This window comes from Falco punctatus (genome assembly GCF_963210335.1).
Source record: "Falco punctatus genome assembly, chromosome: 8".
In the NCBI taxonomy this organism is placed as follows: Eukaryota; Metazoa; Chordata; class Aves; order Falconiformes; family Falconidae; genus Falco; species Falco punctatus.
This window is the reverse complement of record NC_137588.1, coordinates 47,016,007-47,035,203: the sequence shown is the minus strand read 5'-3', so window position 1 is coordinate 47,035,203 and position 19,197 is coordinate 47,016,007. Positions and strand designations below refer to the sequence as shown.

Genomic DNA, 19,197 nt, shown 5'->3' with positions numbered 1-19,197 from the left:
CTCTGTAGCTCTTCATAGAGATTTTATAAAGTAAATCAATGTATGTTTGTAAATCTAAATTGAGGAATACTGCTTTGGTAATTGCATTGTTATTTGCCTTTTCCTGAGCAAATAATACCGAACAGTTAGATGCTTTAAACTGCATTCTTGACTTTATAACTTCCTGAAAAAGAGATGTAGTTTATGGTGTATAGTACATCCCGTAGCCTGTAAACATGTAAAAGCAATAGTCAATGCTGATTTTAAGGCATTTAACATGTCTTCTTCAGGTTCTGTATTCCCAAAATTGAAATCCTGCTGTGTCAGGGTATAAGTAGCTGGTACTGATTGTACCCCCCACATCATGGTCTTTCGTCCGTAGGTCTGACGCCTTAGTCAGAAGCATTATGCGTATTCTGCGGACAAGGAAACTGAGGCATACAGATCTGAAATTACTTCTTCTGGATCACCTGGCAGCTTGAGATACACCCTAGCAGTTTGATACCCTGATCAGGAATCTGTGCCAGGGCTACCGAGCCAGGAGGTCCTGCTGTCTTTTTATTTGTGCTTCAGAAGGCTGTGGTGGCCTGTTTTTATTTCTCCAGGTGATCCCAGTATCAGAAACTCTGCTGCAGATCACTTACGCAGCAGCATCTCCCTGTCTGGAGGAGGGAGACATTCCACTCTCTTTTGGGTTTTTGAGCAGGTGAGGGGGATGGGGGATGTCCCAGAAGAGTAGGGCACAGGACTGGCCTTCAAAGGAGGGAACTACGGGGAAGCAACTTGTTACAGGCCAAGCAACCTAACAGTGGTTCTCAAAGGAATGCTAGGACGAGTTACTAGTAGTCAGTGTATAAGTAAGTGATACATGTAATTGAGCTGCTTGGGGGGCAGCAGGGAGTAATCTCTTCTTGGCCTCCCTGCCTGGGGTTTACAACAGAAGGATGAAGGGTCGGACAGTTGGACTTGGGCGAGTTCATTGACACTGGCCTGCCTGACATTGCCCTCAGAAAGCTGGGAAATGACAGGCAACAAGACCAGTGACTCCTAACTTACTGCTCTAACCACTCCACGTTTGGGGGAAAAAAATGACATTCCTCCACTTCACCGGCTTCAGTGTACCCCTTACACGTGAAGGCTAACGCCACCTCTTCACCTCCCAATAAATCCAGTAGGTGACCACGACAGACACAGTCCTGAGCCCCCTAGGTGTCCTCGCACAGGCCTGCACACAGACCTACGGCAGCAGCGCTAGGGGGTCCCCCCGGTGCTCCACGGCTCACGCGTAACCTACGGAAGGTAGTAGAGCAAGCATCAGCTGCATCATTCCACCAAAAGGCTGACTACAGGAGCTGGCTAGCAAAAGCAGTTAGTTGTTGTATGTTTTGTATCCCGAGGACTGATAGTAGGTCTAGTGTTACCTTACATCAAGCTTACGCATTGGTTCATTAATCAGAGCATCTTCCGAAGTGCCTGCGCCTGTGGGGGGGTGCAGGTGGGAGGTGCGCTGTGCCCTCTGTATCTTGGCTTTGGTGAATTGTTGAGTGTAGGGAAGAGGCAAAATGGGGATCAGTGCAGAACTGGAAGGTGGAGTTTCACTGGGAATTGGGTAGATCAGTCGCTCTGGGAATTGGCTCTTAGTTTTTCCATGCTCCGTTTCTCCGATGGAAATTTTCCTAGGGAATTGACAGCAATTTGTTTTTATCTTGTGAAAAATTGGGCAGATAAATACTGCAGAAGTGGCCAGATACTGTGTTGAAAAGTGAGTAAGATAGATACAAGTAGGGGTAAGCTTCAAGTAATTTGTTTCATTATGACAGATGATGGATTTTTTTAAAATTAATGTGTTTGTTACAATATCACAAAAATCTTTGAACCCCTTGTTCAGGAAAAAGACATGGCATGTTTTTATTGCATTTTCTGTCTCATAAATGGAAAATCCTAAGTCGTATCACAGAAACACATTCGTAGTACAATGTGCTGCTACTCTGAGCCTCTGCACTGCACTTCTCAAAAAGAGGAAAATGTGTTATAAAATCTCACACTTTTTTTTTTTATCCTAGTGTTACAAACCTTAAATACCGGGGAAGATGTGAACCTGTGATTTCAAGAACTCTTCAGTTTCTGAATGACCTCTCTGTTGGATATCCTTTTTTATTGTGTATGGCATAACATCATTACTTGAAAATGATACGGTAAAAATTAATATGAGACCTTTGTTGGTTTGTATGCCACAGTTTTAAACCGCTTAGGACATTAATACTTATTCATTGTGGTTTCTCTTTTTCTGTGCATAGTTTTTAAAAGGTGTGCTTATTTCTACGTACTTCTTATAAATAAAAGAGGAATCATATAAGTAGTTGCTTATGATCATCTATCCCATTCCTCATCTTCTTGAAGTCGGTGCCATTGATGACTTGAACAATATTGGGAACAGGATTCTGTTAGCCATTGAGAACAGGGTTGGGTCTACTTTGAGAACGAGTCCACTCTAAGATATGAAGCATAAGTTAGATTTTAAACACAAACCTCTTCATGTGTTTTGTTGTTGCCTGATTTTTGTTGTTCCTCACTGGGTCAGTGTCATCATTACTGCTGATAAAACAGCCATGGTTTTGCATATGGATTTTTGTCTATGTTCAAGTACTTTTGTGAAACTCTTAGCCAGATCATAGATGCTAACTGGCTGTCTGTTGCAAACCATTTGTATCTTGTTCTAATATTCACTTATCTTTAAGTTGGAGAAGAATGTTTGCTCTTTGAAGTGTCAGTCAATCAAGCAAGAAGATTTTGTAAAAGGTAGTAGCTGTTCTTGATGTGACACAATTTTAAAAGGTATACGACAGATAATAAACCACCAGGGCTCATGAAATCGTTCAATATTGAAATCCTTTTCTATTTTAAAATAAAAACAACTTTTCAGTAATTTTCTAGAGGAGATTGTTAGACAAGCAGAGGGGGAGGCACCTGGAATGTGACAATTGGTGTCATTTTATTTCTCCATAGAACTCTAATCATGTAAGAAGAATTTTAATATATTCCCGTGGGTTGAAAGATGAGTGTGGGTTTCCACATTCCGTAAGTGAATTTCGTTTAATGAAAATCATGCAATGTGTACTTCTGTATGTTTACTTGAAATACCATTAAGCAGCTAACTTGATATTTTAAATATGCATGTGTTTATGTTCTCATGGCATCACAGAAATAGGGCTGGAAGGGACTTGAAAGTGGAACGCCGCTAAGGAATTCCACAAAACCAGAAGGAGAGACATGTATTTCATGAATAAGATTTATGCAAGGACTGGTGTGCTCTCTCCTCTTTTAAACTGTATACTTACTGCTTCAGTAGGGTTCAAAACACTTTCAAAATAACCAAGAAATTTAACATGGTGCACCTAACTTAAAAGTGCTTGCCTGTGTACTTACATATGTATGTTGCTGAAATAACCAGCCTCATACTACTGCTAAAGCCAGCGAGCATCTGCTGATCCATATTGACTTGGGGCAGTTTTCAAAGGCATGTGTTCACACGGTAGCTCTCAAAAATGAGGGTCATTATAAACTATCGGTGCAAATTCTACTTTCCAAGGATGAAATGTCTGTGTAGTTTTAGTTTTCAAATTACTCAAATTATATTTGCAGGAAATGAGTTTCTGCTCATGAAATAAATATAATAATATCAAGACTGGAAAGGATGAAAAAGTAGATATTTAATAACCTAAGTTCTCCTGAAGAGTAGAATTGTGATGAAATTGCAGTTTTTTCTTTGCAGAAACTTGGTAACTGTTGCAAGAGCAGTTTCAGACCCCTGTGCGTAGTCAGGATGTAAAGCAGCACTGCCTTCATAAATATACATCTTAAACATCAATGTGAAACATTTAAAGACTAGTAAAAAGAGAGATTAACTGAAAACATACAAATACCAAAAATTTGTTCAATTACTTTTGGATGGAAATACTTCACAACATCAGAGAACAGCAGCTTTCCTGCCTTGATGGGTGGGGTTGTACAAAGACAGCTTTAATGCTGGTTCACTTCACCATGATGTTGTATTAGTTAAGTTTAAAATTGTGTTCCGTGGCAAACCATAAAAGATTTCAGAAGTATTAGACACCCACTTTTGTGCTGGAATTTAATATGCAACTTTTTATTGGAAAATAATCGTCCTTGTCTGGCAAAATCCACCATGCAATATTTCTGTTAGTAGGCATAATGCAATAAAGACAGGGAGGGCTATTTATCACTACAAATTTTGAGGATTTCAGGATTCTTTTTATTATTTTAATATATTTCTTTGGTATTAAATCAGAAAAATGATAAATTACACCTGTCGAGGCTGTTTTTCCTTTTTCCCGGAAAATGATGTACAACCCAATTTCACTGGTCATTTTGGCTTTTAAAGATATGTATTTTTTTCCTATTAAAAACTCTACCAATAGGGGTTTTTTTAATAATAATACTGAAGTACTTTTTATTTCAAACATATGAAGTAGTTTATAACTACTTCCTGGCATTGCAAACTTTGGCCTTTTCACATTATATTAGGGTCTTTTAAAAGGCATTAAGTATATATTGCTTCGAAAGAAACTGTGTGTTGTTAAGATGCTGGATCCAGAGGATCAATTTTCAATATTTGATATAGATTAAATTGTGGCTAGCCTGAAAGGTTAAAATAATAATTTATTTAATTTCAGTACTTTCCTGTACATCAGTCAGCTTCTACATAGTCTTAGAAATCAGTATTTTTCTTTTTTTATGTGCATAATAGACTTTTTCTAAAGGATAGTCTAGAATTAAAAGGAAGCCACAATTTGAGCAACTGTACTATATAACAGGGAAAAAAAAAGGAAGAAAAATCGTAAGACAGTAGTAACAACAAAGGCAACAAATGATTGGAGCTGGTGTCATGGTTTACATTACTTTCACAATTATTCCAGGTTTGCATATTTTGAAATATATTAGCCCAATTTGATTTCAAAGCTCAGTTATTTGAATTATAAATCATTATGTCCCTCCTAGCTGATCAGTCATGAAATATCTTTGAATTCATTTACATAATGGAATATGTTAGTCATTCCTTTATGTCTTTGAAGCCATAGTGCTGCTCCCTCATGCATGTTTAGTTCTTTCTAATAATTAACTTTTCCACTCTATAGTTTTGTAGCAAAATAACTACAGTTTCATTGTTATTTTGTACAATACAGTAACTTGGGTTAAAATATTTATAGTCGCTTAAAAATCCTTTATCCATGTCTTTGTTAGCCTTATGTTTTAAAAGGCTCTCCCTTGTAACAGGGGCAAAAAAACCTCAGCTAACAGCTTCGCAGTGTAAGAGTAGGTGGTGCTACATCAAGTGTTACAGATTGGCAGGGGAGCATCATCATACAACTAGATCAGGAGATTTTCCAATAGCAGCTATAAAACCTGTTCTTACACTTCTACTTGTTTAAAAATAATTTAATCCATTTAAGATTAGAAGGGAGATTGTTTATTCACATAAAAGTAATCAAACTCTTCAATCAATTATGTGCAGGAATGGCAGAGTGGAGCAGGCACTCAAGAAAAAAAAAAGGAAAATAGTAACAATAATAAGTGTTATAAGTATTTGTTTGAAAATCGTCTGTTTGTACAGGGCTGTAGGCACTACTGTACGGTCTAAAGTTAAGCAATCATACTGATTATTTCTTAAAGAACTTCATCAATGCCAGGGGTCAGCGGCGTTCAGTAAACTAATGAGTCCAGTTTATACAATATTCATTGCGGAATGTACAAGCCCGTAAGTCATTTCACTCCTTTGATGCCTTCAGTGCTTACGAATGTTGCGTTGCTGGGGTTTGAATTTTTCCGTGACATCCCTGAAAAAAGCGCATTAGCTTTTATATCCCCATTGTGCAGATGCAGAACTGAGACCGTGCAGCCCGACCCGCTGCCATCTGACGTCAAACGGGGAAGCAGCAGGGTCAGAGAGTCCAGGCGGCTGCTTTGGCCATTCTCTCGCTCCCTTTTTGCAGGCATCCCTCGGGGCACAGGGTATAGCCGTGCAAAGCTCACGAAGATGTCGGCACGGCTCTTGTTGGAACACACAGCATGATCTCCTTTGCCCAACCCCAAGTGTCTGACTCGCCTGAGCCAGGGAATTGGAGTGTGCTGATGCTATTAAAGGTGTTCGTAATGCACACAGCTAGGAGAGGGTTCAGGTTGTGAAACATCCAAACTTTAAGGCTTCTATAACACAGTTTTTGCTAACTCAACTTTTGATTTAATAGAATTTCTTAAAAGAAATCCAGAGAAAAATACTACGATTCATCGGGTGTAACTGCCTAGGAAGTCATGCTAGACTACGTGATCTGTAGAATATACGCAGTCCAGGAAAACGGTGCTTCTGTGTCATTTACAAGGAGGTGCAGAGTCAACCTTATCCTGGTGCAGGGCCAGGAGCTTCAGCCCCAGAGGCAGGGGGCTTTGCCGGTGGGATGTGGAGACCGGAGCAGCAGACCTTCCTGATCCTGAGGTTCCTGCGCTGGGGGCAGGGCACAGTGGTGCTGAGCTCGGTGCAGCTGTACTTCCCTCTCAGCTGGACTGTCACTGGCTCAAATTTAACCAGTTTGTGGATGGGAGATTTCAGTTCATGCTTAGCGGTAGTCAGTTAGATGTGCTTTATATTTAAGTCAGAGAAACTGGGATTCCTGTGCATCCAAAATTCCCAGCTGTACCACCGTGTTACAGACTTTGCTCTGGCTCAGAAACTTTGTATGTTCTTCAGACATTTCTGTTCACTTGTTATAGGTCCAAAGATACTTTGGTATCTTAGCTTAGTGTGTGTGAGATGTGGTTTTATCTGTTGTAACTGAAACAAATGAAATGTGATTTTTGAGGGGTCTGGAGATCACCTCTGTGATTGAGGCCGTACCTTCAGCGCTGCATAGGGCGGCAGCCAGTCCCATTGCCAAGTGCCTGGCATCTACCATGCAGGCAGTTGTAAAACCACTTTCTTTTTTTTTTTTTTTTTTTTTTTTTTTCCCCCCCCCCCAGCATGCTGGTGACACAGGTCTATCTGGGGAAAAAACAGCACCATTTATTACCAGAAACTCTCCGTTTAATGGTAAAAGGAATTTACTACATTCGTCTCTTTTGTGACTAGAATATGTGCCATGAAAAGATGAAAACTAATTGCTTTAATTAATAATAGATTATGGTCTTTAATGTTGTAAAGAATATAACATATATTTCTAGATGAAATTCAGCGATTTTTTTGTGAACATCTCTTGTTGTTTCAGTTAGGATCTCTTTCTCACTAAAGATTCCTGAAAGTTTGTACGACCTGATAATGCAATCATAACGCCGTGAGGCTGACCTTTCCTTAACGCCTGCTACTTATAGTCTCCTGAAAAAGCTCGTGAAAATAGAGGCTGTGAAATTCATGCTGCAGAATCACACGGTAAGTTTTCTTCCTATGTTAAAAAAATGTTGTGTGTAACAAATTTTGTAGAACACTTAATTTTTCATATACTTCTGTTTCAACAGAGTAAGCACTTCCCTTTCTTGGGCATCAGCGAGAATTACAGCCTCAGTGACCTCAGGTGCCGGACTGTGTTCTACACTGCTCTCACTCGTCTTCTCATGGTGGATTTAGGTAGGGTCCTCCTCCCGTTTCCCTGAGACACCTTGCTGTCTTGTGTCCCTGAGACACCTTGCTTTCTTGTGTAGTACTAGGAATTTTTAAGGTTATTAAACCAATCACACCGCAGCTTAATTGTACAGTAAATATGTTGTAGTTGGTATTTAAATCGCTGCCTGTTGAATTCCGAGATTTATGGCATTAAGAAATGACACTGCATTTGTTTGTGGCCTTCTGTTGAAGAAATAAGCAAGGTGAGTTTGGGTTTTTTTTTGCACAGAAGCACTTTTTATATTTTAACTGTAAGGATTTACAACATTAAGTGCCTGAGTAAGTGTGTTGCATTTCCAGGTGATGTAGTGATCATGCCAGAACCTTCTAGCTGCTAGTAGAAGAGGTTTTTTTTCACCTTTTCATGCAAGTTTCCAATATACAAAGATTTTCTGAGTTTTAATAAACATTGAGAAGCATTCCCAAGTTCAACCAGCAATGCTTAAATGTGCACTTGGGGTTACCTTTTGAGTTGTCCTTTGGGAATTAGAGAGGTTAGACACTTCTAAAACCCAGTGCACGCTTTAACAGCTGGATGTGATACAGGACTTGGTCACTTTGAATCCAGGCACAGCCCTCGGCCACCAAAGTGCAGAACTCTGCGTGTTTAGCTCTCTGTTGTCCAGACGTGGAAGGAAGTCTTTCGTGTGCCGAGTTCCAGCCCTCATGCAGGGACTTAACTAGGTAACGCGTGTGCAGAAGCGATGGAGAGGAGAGGCGTCAGTCAGCGGTGGTGTCTCTCCCCGCGCTGCTGACGGGGGCCTGTGCTGGCTGCTGCTTAGCAGTGCTGAAAACCACTAACTGCGAGGCGAGACCGAGCCACGTTGATCCGTGTTTGCTTTAAGAAGAGCATCTGGGAGCTGGACTGGCGTTTACTCACAGTTAAACTGCTTTCGGTGTCTGCTCAGCATTGTATAGCGCAAGCAATAGGTACGCTTTCTAATATAAAATAGGTTACGTGTGCAGTTTCAGTAACTTTTCCGGGGGGCGGCAGGGGGAATGATTTAGTAAAAACAAGATTACAGGTGTTAAAAATTACATCTCAGAGTAGAGGTTGTGTAAATATGTCAGACAAAATGCAGGCACATGACTTATGACTGGCTACAAGCTGATCGAGGTTGTTGTCATTCCCCTGGATTAACAACTCCGCAAGATCCGAAAAGATTAGTTGGAAAAAACGTGCATCAGTCTTGTGGCTGTTGTCAGTTGTGTTCCTGGAATAAATTTGTTTGGGTTTGAACTGATAGAAGAGCGTGCAAGTTGTGTTTTAGAATCCGAATATGGGAAGTAAGGTGTACACAAACTGTCCTTTCTGTGCGTTTGTGCAAGCATTAAATGGCAGCATTCTTACCTCGTGAATCAAGAGCTGTTTTCAGCCTGAGTGAATTGGCATTTTTAGATAAAACAGCATTGTACCAATTGTGTTCTCTGGGTTTTTTTCAAATTAAGTGAAGAGCTTTACATAAACCCTTTTATATGAATGATAAACAATTTACACGGAAACAAAATTAAGATGAATTGCTCTTGATGGGGGTTGTTCTAAATAATTGATGTAGAAACCTTTGACGATTAGTTAAATACAGTAAGTTCAGAATATTTACATTTTAAACAATGTGCTGTTGGAGTGACTGGCAAAATGTAATTGTAGTAGGGATGAACAGTAATATATTAATTGCTGTTTGCTTCAAAATGCACTTGGTTTCTGTTGAATTACTTTAACCTCATGACTATACTCAAGACTTTGAATTTCTTGTGTGCCCCAGGTTCTGTTTGTAATAATTTTTTTGGCATTTAGAATTGCATCATTTTGTCCAAGACTTCTAAAGTAAGCTGAGTATTATTTTGTGTGAAGTGTATAGTAACCAAAACTCATACAAGAGTACCAACAGAAGTTACATTTACATGAAAGTTTTTCTAGGGTTGATAGATTTTAATCACTTTTTCCTCTGCACTACCAAAAGTAGTAGATTTAAGCTGTAGAAAACACCGTCAGGAGCTGTTCAGCATGATTTGTCAGTGTCTTGTGCTTACAGGTGTATGTTGGCATGCTCAGTGCCAAACCTCTCCAAGTGCATGAAGTTTAAAGCATTATTGCTGTAAGCCACACACAGATCTACTAAAACGTAGAAGCGAGGCACCTCTTTCTTTCAGACAACGTGTGCGTAGTTTGAATTTCAGAAAATGAGCAATTTGCCACGGTACGCTGGTTTAGGATAGTTTCTTCCTTTCCTTATTAGTACTGCACTGTTCATGAGATGTGGAAGTGGCTTGTATGGGAATGCAAAAGAAATGTATAGGAAGTCATTGGTGTTGCTTTTCTAAAACATACAAATTATTTTATTAAAAGAGCGGTACTCTATGGGGTCCTAATTGTGTATTCTTTTGTCACTGCCAGCACTGAAATTGCAAACAAAAATAGCAGATAAGATTTCCCGTTACCCATTTCCAGAACTAGCTGGCTTGTCATTCCAGTGTTGGACCCAGACAACGCTGGGCGTTCTGGTAGTTCTTTTGTCTTCTCAACTTTTTAACAAAGTGTGCTGGAGATTCTGCCTTCAGGAAGGGTCCACCTTGAATTTGGACGTGTGCATAATATCTTCATGGAATGGTCTTCCAATGCCACGCAGCACTGCAGATGGGACACAGCATTACTTTTGCTATCTTGTGATAATTTGGGTTTCTCCTGAGAACTCTGTGAACAGCAACTGCACCCTGACCTGGCACAGAGCAGTGTCCTCGTGACTTCTGTTCATCTGTGCGCTGACATGGAACAGTACCAGCATAGGATTCTTTCTACATGATTGGCCGCCTTTTACTAATTTTTTTCCTCTGAGGAAAATCTGATAAGCAATTAAAAGGAGAAAAGTATCAGGATATGCAATGCATATAGAAATAGTTTAAGCTTCTAGGAGGGGAAGAGGAAGCTGATGCTGGTGGAGCAAAGAGATGGGGAGCTCAGGAGCTCACACCGCATTGGAACTGCCTGAGGAGCTGGAGCTGGCAAGGAAGGAGAGAGAAACAAAACACTGCATGAGTAGTCTGGGGCCACAAGGGTCCAGAAATGACAAAAAAAACAGAGTGACTCTGGTTGAAAGGAGCAGAGAGAAGATGGCAAAGGAGACAAGCCAAGATGGACAGGACTGGATCTTCCCGAAGTCCACCAGCTGCCATGGCTGGCAGCAGCAGCATTGCAGTCTCATACAGAGCGCCTGGCCCTCTGCTGCGGGTGCGGGGTGCCGGTCGTGGGCTTGGGTCAGTCCTTTGCTAGTTTCAGAAAGTTCTGGAGCACGGGTTGTGTTTCGAAGGCTTTGCTACTCTGGCTGGCCAGTGCAGTAGCAGAAAGTTATTGAAAGTGTTTCCTTTGCTTTTAAAAAAAAAACTGGAAGATGGGCAGGAAAGCCCTGTGCTAAAGGGAAGCAGCGGAGGTCACAAAGGCAAGCGCTGGGAACTGAGGAGGTGCCGTAGGTGGGATTGCCTCCGCAGCTTGCCTTTCCTCTCCAGTGTAAATATTTGCATTGATATGAAGCAGTTTTAATTGCAGGATCACAATTATTTCTCAGAAGATATTTGCCTCTTTCAGTACGGAAGATGTCATCCTTGCTTAATGAGAAGCTACTGAGTATTTGGATTTTATTACTTAATATTTTTTTTTGCTGTGTCCCTATCTGGATTTATGTGTTAGTCCACACTTTGCTCTCTGTTGTGACTGGTTTTTCCTTCCTGGCTTTTCTTCTTCTTGGCCTTTCCTGTCATTCTTACTGTTGTGCTGGGGTGAGCGATTTGGTCCTCACAGCATCTCTAGAGCTAAGGGGTTGGGCTGGTGCCCCTTTTACAGATGGGCATCTGAGATGTAGAAACTAAACTGCAAAGCTCACAGTAGCTTTGCGCAACCAATTTGGCACACAAAAGACTCCTCCGAAGTTCAATTGCAACTTAGTTTGCCAGACTTTGCTGATGAAAAGAGAAGCCCTATAGCAAAGAACTCTTTAAAGAACATAAATTAAATTCCTACTCTGAATTACTCTCAAGGGGACTCTGAGTGCGAGAGGCAAGCTACCCTCATTAAGGGCCTAAAGGTAAGTAGTGTGAGTATGAATCCTCATGCAAATTGCCATTTCTAAAAAGTTGCTGTTCATAGTTACTTGTTCAGCGTCACGACGAACCAAAAACCAATCCAGGCTTCCAGGCTATCTTTCAGCTGTCTAACCAAAGCAATGTCTTTTTTCCCTGCCCACATCTTGTTTCTTTTACTCTAAATTCACACCTTCTGAAACAAACAAGTCAATAGAGTCACGTAAATAACCCCAACACAGTCCAGATTTAATTTCATGGCAGCTTCATTCTGTATACTAAATAGGTAGGAGGGAAAAAAAATAGGATGCAATCCTAAAAGATAGTGATTTAAACATCATACTACAAAGTACACGTTTGAAAAGGGTCTAATCTGTTGTTGCGGTTTGAAATTTAACGTTTTTGAACTGTTGAGTCTTGACTTGTTTGAATATTCTTCTAGGGTACTGAACAATTGCTGTCAGATTAACAGAGGAAACAGAAATACGAAATGCGGAGATGTGCCGATCTCAGATACAAGTTGTTTGTGGTCAACAATTTGTCTTTGTGGTGATAGCTCAGTAAAAATATATCAAACCTCAAGTTTTTGTTCCTGTAGGTCATATGAAAGTTCCCATGATGTCGGTGAGATTTTTCTATGAAAGCCTAGGAGGCCGACCCTTCCAACGACAGTGTGAACGTGATGCTTTTGCTGTTTTGTTTTGATTTCTTTTCCTGTAGGTGAAGACGAGGATGAGTTTGAGAATTTCATGCTTCCCCTCACAGTTTCGTTTGAAAGTGTGACTCAGATATTCAACAGTAGTTTTGAACAAGAAGAAGCAAAGGTAGGTTTATTTCAATTGTAGGGAAAGAAATTATTGATGGGAAATAGCGGGGCAAGCGTTTAGATACAAGCTGTCTTCTTTTCTGGCTGTCTCTTGGCATGTATATCCTGTATATTTGTATGTATATTTATACCTGTATAAATTATATGTGTATTTGGAATGCAGACATAGAGATACAAAGGCTACGAATGGCTGTCTTCCTAAATAAACTCTTTACAAAGATTTTCCTAAAAGCCTTGGGATTTTTCAGTGCTTTGCAGATGAAGTGACCACATGTGAGCCCCATTTATAATCGAAGGGACAAATCTGGTTTCAGTGCTAGCTTACCTGTGTCACATGTCTAATGTTCACCTTTGACATGCAAGTATCCTGTTTGTGTGTATTAACATATTTATTTGGGGGTGTGAGGAGACATACTGTAACACACTTGATAAAACACTGCTGCTTCAAAGTATTTTTTCAAAGAAGAATTTATTATATAAATCAAGACTTTATTAAATGGCTGGGCATATATGTATAAATAGGAACTGGTCTTGAAGTATTGCACCCTTAAACTGAACAAAGTGATTAGGATAACTGATAGCTAAATAAGGTTTTTATGTGCCTGTGGGAGCCATATTAGGATTGATTTGACAAGTCAGTTCAGCTGTGGCAACAGTCATAATATCTAACACAACATTATGTTTTATTAGTAAAATCCTTAAGTGTAGCAAGCTGTTTGTGTCAAAACAACAGTATATTTTAGGGAAGAAAAAGACTTGCTGGATAGAAGCTGCATCATCAGGAATGATAATACATGAGGGCACTCTTGCATTAAAGAGATCCCGTCTACCGTCACTGAATAAATAGTTAACAATGCACACTGGAGTGCTGGCTGCAGCCACGCAGGGCGGTTCTGAAGAAACCCCCAACAGTAATTTTTAATTCACTGTTTTAAAATATGATGGAAACTTAAAAGACTACATCATCGTATTTACCCACTTTCTTTCCTAAGAAAATAAGCAGATATGCTAGAAATATTTAGTAATTAATTGGTCTGCAGTACATCTGTGACATTGCCAGGAGATGCACAGTTCACAGTAATCGCTTGAATTGACGGAGTATTTTTAAAAAAATAGTACTTGGGGTTATTTCAACAATTATTTAATTCTAGTTTCTTCATTTGTTGTTGCTTTATGTATTTAATTTTAATAACTTTTCATTTAAAAATAGATGCAGTTCATCTATCTTGGATTAATCACTGATATTTTTCAAGTTATAAATCTGAAAAACTAGAACGAGAGGTCACTGGATAGCGTTATCCTTTCTGTAGGAAACTGTTAATCTCATGTGAGGGTGAGGGTTATTAAAATAATTTTGCCATTGTCCTGTCTGGTTTGCTTGCAACTGTCTTAGTAGAGAAATTTTAATGGAGTGCCAGTGATATATTCCTAAACTAGCAAGTTCTTAACGACCCTGGAAAGTGACTGCTTGATTACACTTTAACGGTATTTGCAAATAAAATCACAAGTAATTAAGGGGAAATCTCCAGGCTTTTGAGCAAGTTTGATGCATGATAACTGCCTGATTCAGCTTCATCTAGAGTAATGCTGTGTAGACAAGAGCTACTGAGATCAATAGCAACATAATGATAGTGGCAGAATTAAGTGAGTAACCTGAGAACTGTGTCTTCAAAATGCATGCAGCTGCCACAAGCCAGGGCCACACAGTGCACTCCATGCTTCCGTCCTAAATGTTCATCAAAAGACGCCCTGCAGGAAAATGGAGTTAGATGCTCTTTATTGCTGATCGTGTCTCTTGCCACATTTATCAGGGAAATTGGATTAGCAGTTGGCAGCTGCAGGTAGACAAGGTTCTGCAGTGATTAAATATGCAGCTTGGCTGCATTTGTTGTGACAGACCTTTAGTAAATTCTACTGTAAGCACCATCTGTCTAATTTGTATAAAGAAAACTTGGTGCTTTAAGCTACTGATAAAGAACTAAATCTGTTGCTATATCATAAACAAAACTTTTGCTCTAAATTCTCTTAAACGTAATTTATTAGGTTAAAGCTATTTTTCTATCATGATGAATAAATAATACATGCAAAAGCGCTTTCAGGTACTTCATTTTGCAAGTACTGAAAACAAAAACAGTTCAGTTCTTCAATAAAATGCTTAGTATTCCAATCCGCAGGGAGATGACACTGTTAAAATATCACTATGAAAATGGTCCAGGACTGCCAAATTCATTTAATTTGTGGTTTTTACTAGGACTTTCTAACTGGCTAGGGTTTGGGGTTTTGTTGTTTTTTAATATTTCTGAAAAACACCCTTGAAAAACAGTTGCAACAAGGGAGCTCTTTCTTTTTAAAATACATTTGTAATCATTACATCTGCATACAAAACGTACGTTTAGGTTTCTTTTCCAGGGAGATCAAATATAATTGAAGATGGCTTAAGTAATTATGTGCTTTGCTTTCCTTTTTTTTCTTCTTCCTTTTTTTTTTTCCTTCCTACTTCCTTCTTCACATTTTTATATTAATAGGGAAAATGTCCAGTATTAAAACAGTGGCTGATTTTCTCCTAAGAATTTCAGGGGTTTTCTTGCCAATCCGGTGAAGTACTATATCAGCCGGGTAGCCGGAATCTCAGTAGCACTTTGTTTATAGTTGTGACATCATCAGATTTGCTAGAAACGCAGGGAAAAAAAAAAAAAGGATCTGAGGAAAAAGCAGTTAAATAGCAACATGCTATCTTTAGCTGGTTTGTAGAAACTCCATGCTGTTAAATTATTTAAAATCCTTGATTTTCAGCTTGCACACATTAAAAGTTTTCACACTAAGTGCCAAATGTTGCAAACAGCACTTTAACAGAATGATTTTGCTTTGATCCCTGTAGCAGTTCCTGAATAATTTATCACAGGTTATTGCCTTAATTCTGGAGAGGGATAGAGCAATAAAGGCAGATGAAAACACTCCAGTTGAAACACCTTGGGGCCTGCTCATTCCTCTGACACGGCTCTTTTGTTGGAACTATTTAGAGGTTATTAAGACGTGTCTCCAGAATTAAGAGTATGCTGTAAGGATGAAGACAGCCATCTTAATTCTAAAGACAAAGCGCAATGACCCTTCACCTTTTTTTTCCTTTGTTGTTATTATATAGTAGAATTATGAGGGTAATATTATAGCTGCACCCAGTAGTGCCACTATAGTTAAGGGTCTGTCAGACTTTCCATTACAAGCCCCGTTTTGGGGGTGGGTGGCTTGAGTAGTCTCGTCTGTTTTAAATTGCGTTAGTCAGACACTTGGCACATGTTGGCAAGTCACAGGGTTTTTTTCTGTGAATATCTAAATCTTCAGCTCCTTTCCATTGAAAAAATCTTCTTCTGGACTTTGAAACCAAATACTTGAGTTTATTTTTAAAATGGCTTTGTTTTAATTAATCGTAAACAAACCTGTCACTGACAATCAGGGAAGAATATTTCGTAACCGAAATTTGAACAAAATTGTTCCAGGAACAAGAAGAGCTATCCATAAACCCACCTACTGCTGACAAGCTCCTCTTGCTATGCCTCTTGTATTTACTCTTCTTCACTTCTCATCTTGCTCGTTGTGCTGGTGGTGTTATTTACTGTCACTTTGCCCCAGCCGTGGCTGGTGTTCAGTCGTGAATGAAGCAGTAGCTTCATGTATTCTTCAAATTACTCTGCAAAGTTTGCAAGGCACTTTGAATCCCACAAGATGACGGACAAAAAGTGGATGTATAAGTGGATAACGTTGTTTGGCATTAATAAATGTTATGCACCTAAGTGCTATTTGAAAATTCATAATGGACTAAAACTAGACTGTCTTGGGATTTTAGGGTTTGCCGGCCGGGGAGGTCTTACTAAATGTGACTTAAACAAGAATGGAATTTAGGGTGACTTTTGCTCCTGTTAGAGTTTGAAGGTATTTTTGCCAGTGACTTAAATGGATTAGGATTCTGTAGGCTGTTATAGAGGCTGCTCGGACATTGCCAACTGTAGGCAGTGTTATTTTATAAAGTTGAGTTCCAATGGATAGTATCTGAACACGGAGTTCGCTGGGATTTGCCAGGATATGGTGCATTGTAGATTGAGGTCATTTATTAAGAATAGCATGGGTAATGGTATGGCCTGTTTAATAACAGTACCTGAATTTTAAGAATAGAAACTTGAGAAATGTAGTTTATGTAGCAGTTGTTCAACTTTCTTTACAATTCAAGGTCAAATGGCATCTGAAATTGCCTGGTGTTTGTGTAGGTTTCCAGAAATCTGAGACCATAGTTTAAAGAAAGTTGCACGTCTGCTTTTATTAATAGTTTTTAAAGTCTCGCAGCCAAACTGTTTCTTAAATATATTTGCGAAAGAGTGTTTTCTTCTAACCAGTTGTTTTTACAAAGACAGAATAAGCATGGTAGAGGAATATGGGTTTGGCTGGTTGTCTTTTTCTGATCCACGTTGTAGAGACCCCAGTAAGACGGTGAGCTCTTTCTCTCCAAGCGCCTCCTCAAACAAAGGCAAGTTCACGTTTTGCCAGGGGCTGTAGCTTCCCTTCTTCCCAGCTCCAGCCTTTCCTTTGTGCAGTCTTGCTTGTCCCCTTCTTTGTGGCTAGCGTGGGCAAGGGAACCAAAATCAATGTATGCCCTCAGAAAGAAGCACAGAGTGTGGCTGCCAGGTTGTTAACATTCTTTATGTTTTGGCCACCATGCCTGCTAAAGAGTTATTTTTTTCTGTGGGCAAAACAGCACTCAAAGTATGAAAATACAGATGGATACAAAGATAAAGTTACAATTTTATATTGCATCTTCTCAGTATTGAACACTTCCTCTCTAGTGATTTCAGAGTCCCATTAAAGTTAATGAGAGTTGAGACCTCTGAGCATCTTGCAAGTTCAGGCCATTTCAATGCACAACAGAAAGGAAATGCAAATATTAAAATACTCTTAGCAACCTCACCAGTGTTTTGTAGAGAACTCAATTTATCCTTGGATAAATCTATGTGCGTGCCATCCAAGTCAGTTGGACTAATGGGTCTGTATACGAGGAGTAGAAATTAGCCCTTGTGTAAGATGACATTTAGCAGTTTAACAAGGCATCAGCTGTAATTTGCTCTTTATGTGATCAGTTAAAACTAATATGTGAGTCTTATCTTTTGTTATTTCGCAACACTATAAATATTACAGCGTGAGCACCAAGTGGTACATTATTGAAAACTCTGGTTTTAAAGCAAGAACTCCTTACTGGGTTTTTTTGCCATGCTTCTATGATTATTTTTTTTACCAGACTCTGCAGTACTATGGTCTTTTTTTTTTTTTTTTTTTTTTGGGGGGGGGGGGTGGAGTGGGGGGGGAGTGCAAACCCCACCTGCAACACATGGATAAAATTTATAAAAACGACTTAATTGTCAAAAAGAATATTTATGCCTTAAGTAAACTGAAAAGTTTGTTTATATTGTTAAAATATTTTTCATTCCCTAGTATTTCATATTGATGTCTATTAATTATCCTGAAAACATCCCTTTAGTAGGGGCTAATTATCTATGCACAAAATGTCTGGATTTGAGCTGGAAGGATTCTGAAGCCACACTTCAGCCATTAAAGGGGAAAAAAATCACATCTCAGAACCAACTTTAGTACAGATAGATTTGCGTGGTCTTCTGTAAATAAAAAAGTCACTTTTTGAAGAAACCTAACTCGGAAAATTACTTTAAAAAAAAAAAAAAGAGATGTTAAAATAACAAAATAACATACAGGAAGAATCTCAGTGCAACCTTAATTATAGCTTGTTATGAGTATCAGTTAGTCTTACACCTCATTCAAAATATTACATGCTTAAATTAACGTTTTATTGTTATTATTACTGTAAATATATTAATACAGGAAGCACTTGTAAACTTTAATACCTAGTGTTCATATATTATGTTTTAATTTGCATTATTCATTAGGATAGCATATCGAATAATCAAAAGCATTTTGCTAGTGTTTCACTACAGTACTTGTGGAAATCTTGTTTGTTAAAAGAATCTTTTACGGTTTTTATAAAAAAAAGATTTGAGCGATTCATTTAAACTAATGAATCAAAATCAGATATGTGGTCATTATTGGCTGATTATTACTCCATCTGCTCTGTGCTAACGTGAAAATCAATTACTGTGTCTCTTTCCCACTGACAGCGTATGTTGATCGGGCTGGCAAGGGATCTTCGAGGGATTGCCTTTGCACTAAACACAAAGACCAGCTACACCATGCTGTTTGACTGGATGTATCCTTATTACACTGTGACAATACCAGCTCTGTGCACAGAGGGATACCAGGCCCCTTGCATTAGTTTAATAGTATGGCACAGTGGGGAAGAGGAAACAAAGCTAAATGAACTAATGTGTAATCAGCTAAAATTACAGCACAATGGCAACCATGCAGTTAACTGGGAAAGACCACAGAGAGGTCACTTTTTTGTTGTGTCACACTACTAATCTAGAAAACATATCCAAGTGGGTTTCTTCCCTCCGTAAATCCCTCATGTTTTCCTTCTAAAAAAAAACACTGTGTCTGTAACTCCAAACACGATGTACCTACATTTGGTTTAACATCAAAAGTGCTTAAAAAAATACTATACAAGTGCTATCTGGGGAGATTCCTCTCTGTGGTATGAATC

At 39.1% G+C, this 19,197-nt stretch overlaps 1 protein-coding gene across 1 annotated transcript in view; it reads left to right on the top strand.

Annotated features, from left to right (window-relative positions):
- Positions 1-19,197, top strand: part of RANBP17 (RAN binding protein 17) — a 163,598-nt gene that overhangs the window by 93,409 nt on the left and 50,992 nt on the right. Inside the window, exons 16-20 of the mRNA XM_080400008.1 lie at positions 2,043-2,138; positions 7,360-7,417; positions 7,504-7,612; positions 12,440-12,543; positions 18,716-18,804. Coding sequence (XP_080256134.1) covers positions 2,043-2,138; positions 7,360-7,417; positions 7,504-7,612; positions 12,440-12,543; positions 18,716-18,804 — 456 coding nt within the window. The remainder of the gene's footprint in view (positions 1-2,042; positions 2,139-7,359; positions 7,418-7,503; positions 7,613-12,439; positions 12,544-18,715; positions 18,805-19,197) is intronic.